Raw genomic sequence first — 5,146 nt, 5'->3', positions numbered from 1 at the left:
TATAAAATTTTGTCTATGAGCTTTCACGAAAACCAATTTTTTTTTTTAAATATGTGAGATTTCACAAAGTGGAATAAACTCTCGTTTCAAAGGTGGATGCTCGTACGAGAGAATTTTTTTCTTTTTTTTAAAATAGACGTGCGTCTGTTAGTAATAAAATTTTGTTTATGAGCTTTCATGAATTTTTTTTTATCTTCGAGCTTTCAGAAATCTTTGAACATATACTCTCGCTTCAAAAACAGATGCTCGTGCGAGGGAGCACTACAAAAGAACCAACCAAAGGCTACTTGACTAATGGTAGTGGCCTATTCAAATCTTTAGTTGCCTAACAATTTATGCAATTAATTTTAGTTGCCCAGGCGTAGTGGCGTAAGAGGGTGTTGTTTTATGTTTAAAGCAACAAGTTCGCACTGGTTAGTTGGTCCCCATGTCTAAAGCTACTAGTTTGGCTAGTTGGCCGATAGATGTCACCTAATAGGTAAAGTCACTAATTTGTGTAGTCGTCAGGTTTTTAGCGAAAATATTAAGGAAACAACTATCTTTTAATTGTTTAATAGATTTTGCATTTAGAGATTCATCTAGTGGACAACAACATAAAACCACTGGCTTTTGTAGTAGTCGTTTCATATGCCTAATGGTTTAAGACACTAGTTCTTGTCTAGTTGTGGTTTAAGACACTAGTTCTTGTCTAGTTGTTCAATAGGTCACGGATAAATTATTTCATGCATTTGCAAAAATATATATGCAACTAAGTTTTAGTAGCCAATCTTTTAGGATACAAAGTATCTCTAATAGTCTCTAGTAGCCAAATGGCTAAAAGCTACTACCATTGCAGCAACAACAGTAGCCAACTCATACATGAAAACAACTTCGGAGTTCCTAACTTAAAGAGCCACTAGTTCTCTAGATTTTAAATAGGTAATGCTACTAACATCTCAAATGGACCGGTGAGAGGGATGATCTGGGCTTGACCGGTGCTACGGACCCAGGCCCGGAAAAAAAAGTCCATCCGTAAATAACTTCCCAAATTTAATGCATTACCAAATATTAATAAATAAATATTAATTGAATTTCTATAATTAACAATAAATACTAAAAAAAGAGATATACTAAAAATAATTTTTTATTTAATAGCATTCGTTAAAACAAAGAAGTTTCCAAACAAAAAAATCAAGAATATCGTAATCCCACCCGAGATATCAGGACCACAAGACCAAAAAAAAAGAGAAAGTTCTTCTAAGATCTAAGCTAGATCTTTCTAAAAAGAGACTCTAAATAACAGAAATAATAAATGCATCTAAACCTCAAAATATTCTTCTTCATCATCCTCTTCGAGTTCCCTGTCCGGATTCTCCTCGTCACCTTCTTCTTGACCATCTGCAAAGGCCTCTACATCCTCCTCTTCAGCTTCCATATCACTACCTTCAAAGGCATCTCGATGTTCATGAATTTGACTCCCGTGCACATCAGCATCTTCATCATCATCTTCCGCTTCATCTTCAGATGATAATTCCATAGCCGGCATGCCATTTTTAACAAGATATTCATTCAACCACTTCTTTGTCGCGTTCGGACCTGTTTCTTTCTTAAGCCTTTTGTTTTCCTGTTCCAAGGATGCCATTCTTACTTTCAATTCGGCCATTTCTTCTTCTTTTTTCTGGTATAAACTGTAGTTAGTTGGATGAGCCTTGCGACGACGTTTACCCGAACATCCAGCATTACGAACTTTGTTAAATATCTCTTCTGGAGTGTCATTAGTTTCTCCCCGATCTGCGGCTTCCTTCATGGCCTTCATTTTTTCCTGCACATTAATTCAAAACACAAATTAATCACAAAGTAGGCAACCAGTTTCAAATGAGTTTGGGCAGGCAATAGCAGGTTGAAGGAAAAAAAAATACTGACTACAAAGTAGAATTCCAGAATAAAGAACCGTACTTAATGTGGCCAATTCACAAAAATTCCCATAATAAAGAACCATACTTATTCACAAAAATTCTACCAGGAGCAGTTTTCACTTAACCGATGATAAGAAACTCAAAACTCTGATATAAAAATGCTGCATATTTTTCACTTAATCTTTTGGCAGAATGAGCACAACAGTGCATAGCATAATTTTGCAATTCTATCTGTGCAAATCATGATTGTGTAAATAATAATCTATAAATAGATACATATCAAACATGTTTCATCAATGAAGGATTATTTCTTACACTCATTTCTTTGCATTTGGGGTTGATTTTCTTTTCAGGATCATGGGTTCGTCGGAAGAAAGTCACTGGATCACAAGGCTCTCCGGCTTGCAGCTTTGAAATGGAAAACATCATCATATAAAACAACATATCATGTAATAAAACACATCTGACTCGTAAACAATATCATTAAATAAAACAATTGAAGCAGGCATAATATATACCAACTCGTATTCGATACTAGTGAAACTTTTGTTGCCATTACTGTGGTTGATACCGTTGAGTTGCTTCGCAGCCGCAGCAAGACGTCCTCTTTCAGAATTTTTCTATCGCATGAGGTAAAATGTAAGTTAATATGAAGTTAAGTGTAAGAATGCAGACATATATAAGACAAAATGTTAATAAAAGATCACCCACCCCAACTCTTCAAGTTCAATCTATATATAACCTTATGGAAAATCTGCCATAACCAAAACCAAACTCTTGTATATGATGTAAGCTACTTTACATCCACATATAATTTATATTCTAAACGAAAAATACAACAAGAAATGATAGCAAGGGTTTGCAAAAAATGAGTTCAGCTGCATAAGAGTGCCCTTGGCAGTGCATTCTTGTTTTCAAACCAATAATGAAGTGCAATTTTAAGACAAAAAAGAAAAGATAACTTGTGTGTTTTCCAGTTCCACATATCATACCTAATTGTCCACTCCCATGACTTAAAAAAAAACATCATATGTAAACAGTAAGCAAATAGATATACCTTGAACGCATCGGTGGTGAAGTGCTCACACATGTGAGCCCAATCACGTTTGTTGGGGAAATCTTGGGAGGGTGTGCCAAAGCCTCCATGGCCATCTGATCCAGCGAACCCATCACCCCCAGCTTTTATGTATGCTAGACGAAGTTTGTGCCTGTATGCCTTATAGGCATTCCTCATCACGTCTTTGATCACTTTGACAGCCACTTCATCATCAGGAACGAGAATAAAGTGGTCCTATATGGCCGAAAACAACTTATTAGAGATAGCAACTAAAAAAATTCTAAACTAAGAATAAAATAAGTAACATTAAGTTATTTATACCCGGACATTCTGGATCACTCGGGCAATCTTCTGTTCAGGCATATCATCAAATTTATCATATGTTAGTGGGCAATTGTCCCTTTGCCTTACCCACGACCCAATAGAGTTTATAAGCTCATGTCTATAGTGACCACAAAATTTTTCTTTAAAAACGTACACGCTTACTTTCTCCTTCCCCCTCTTGGCAACCGCAAGATTAGTCGTTTTCTTTCTTGTGGTACGTTGTGTTCGACCTATTTAAGAAACCAAAGATAGCATACAGGAAATTATTAGCTAGCCAGAAAAAAACAACATTAAAAAACAAAATGCCTCTCACATAAATATACCATCTTGCAGTGAATAGCCAACTTCTTCATTATTTGCTACAGGAGAATTAGACGCTGATCGCGATCGGTTGGGTTGCGAAAAATTATGGTTTTCAGCTGAGAATCATGTAGATTGTTCCGCTGTTGTGATCGGCGAGATTGCTGCGAAGATGAACTTCGAAGAGCATTATGCTGTGATTGATGAGATGTTGAACTTTGAATAACTTTTTGTGTTGACCGATGAGATGGCTGAAGAGATGCTTGTGTTCGATTATTATGCAATTGATTTGAACGTTGTTGTATTTCATTCTCTGCGGGAGGTGGTACAGAACGCGACCTTGAGTTCTCATAGGGCTATGTAGACCATTGTATTCCTTCTCCAGATTTCTGTGTACTCCTGTGCGGTGACCTCTAGGGGATATCCTTGGAGTTAACAGAAAATCATTGTTCAGAGGTGATTCCATTGGATGCACCGCGCATGATATTCCACCAGCCCTACTTCTCTCATGCACAGGTGACTCAATTGGTGAACGACTTGGCAGCACAGGACGTGTTCTTCCACCTCCCCTTCCTCCATCCACTGGTGACTCGATCGGTGCATGGCTTGGCAGCACCCGACCTGTTCTTCCAACTCCATTTCCGTCGTGCACCATTGACTGAGCTGCTTGCAAGCGACTGCTAAAGTCATTCAATTGGTGTTCTTGTCCCTCCTTGTTTTTGTCTCCTGCAGTATGACATTTAAGTAAGGCATACATATTAATTGCTAAAATTACCTAACAATACACAACATCGGTTATTGGTTCTATAAGGCAGAATTCAAGAAACATTTGAAAAATTCCCGCACTCTATTGGGCATCAATCAGCAAACACTACACTGTGTACTATTACTTGTCATTGAAAATTATGCAGAAAACGACATGTAAAATTCTAACTCAGTTTACTTGTTCAAAACTGAAAATGTTATTAAGAGAGGAGATTTAGATACAAAAAAAAGGTTATTGGTTACCAATAAATTGAGATTGCTGCACATTTCTTGGATTTCCTCCCTGTTGTGTACATGGGATTCGCAATTGCAGTTGAGGAAGCTTTATCTCTTCGCTTCTGTTCTTTTTGTTTTTTAGTAGTGGATTCTAGAAAAAACCATGCATATTAATCAACACACAACACAAACAGAAAGTTTATGGCTTCATTGAATCATAAGGTTTATTCTTAATTTACCGTATTTTCGGCGCAAGGCGGAATCCCCAAAAAATAGGTCTCGAGCCATATCTGATGAAAAAAAACACCTAAAAATTATTGAGAATAACAAATCCACAGATATATACATTTAAGCACAATTCAACAACCATTTGATCCGTAAGATAAATCCTCAAAATGTTGACAAAATCAATTTAACCACTAGAATACATATTGAAATCCATTATACCAGTAATTTTTTTAATACCCAGCCATTCGCAAAACTCAATTCATGAAAGGAACAAGTTATAACACTGAGGCGTAAAACTCAATTCATGACAGTATCAAAACAAGAAAAATTTAACCCAAAACATGAAGAAAAAAACACGAAG

General features: G+C 36.5%; 1 protein-coding gene across 1 annotated transcript; it reads right to left on the bottom strand.

The window, feature by feature from the left end:
• Nucleotides 1-1,297: 1,297 nt before the first annotated feature.
• LOC113353057 lies at nt 1,298-4,333 on the bottom strand. The gene is made up of 7 exons (XM_026597000.1): nt 3,943-4,333; nt 3,600-3,695; nt 3,274-3,506; nt 2,953-3,186; nt 2,414-2,515; nt 2,211-2,303; nt 1,298-1,801 (listed from the first exon to the last, which is right to left on the bottom strand). Exons 1-7 carry the CDS (start codon nt 4,331-4,333, stop codon nt 1,298-1,300), a joined length of 1,653 nt encoding a protein of 550 aa, XP_026452785.1.
• Nucleotides 4,334-5,146: the final 813 nt, after the last annotated feature.

The sequence above is a fragment of the Papaver somniferum genome, chromosome 1 (assembly GCF_003573695.1).
Source record: "Papaver somniferum cultivar HN1 chromosome 1, ASM357369v1, whole genome shotgun sequence".
NCBI classification, from domain to species: Eukaryota; Viridiplantae; Streptophyta; class Magnoliopsida; order Ranunculales; family Papaveraceae; genus Papaver; species Papaver somniferum.
The sequence above is the reverse complement of the archived record's forward strand: the minus strand, read 5'-3'. Positions and strand labels throughout refer to the sequence as shown.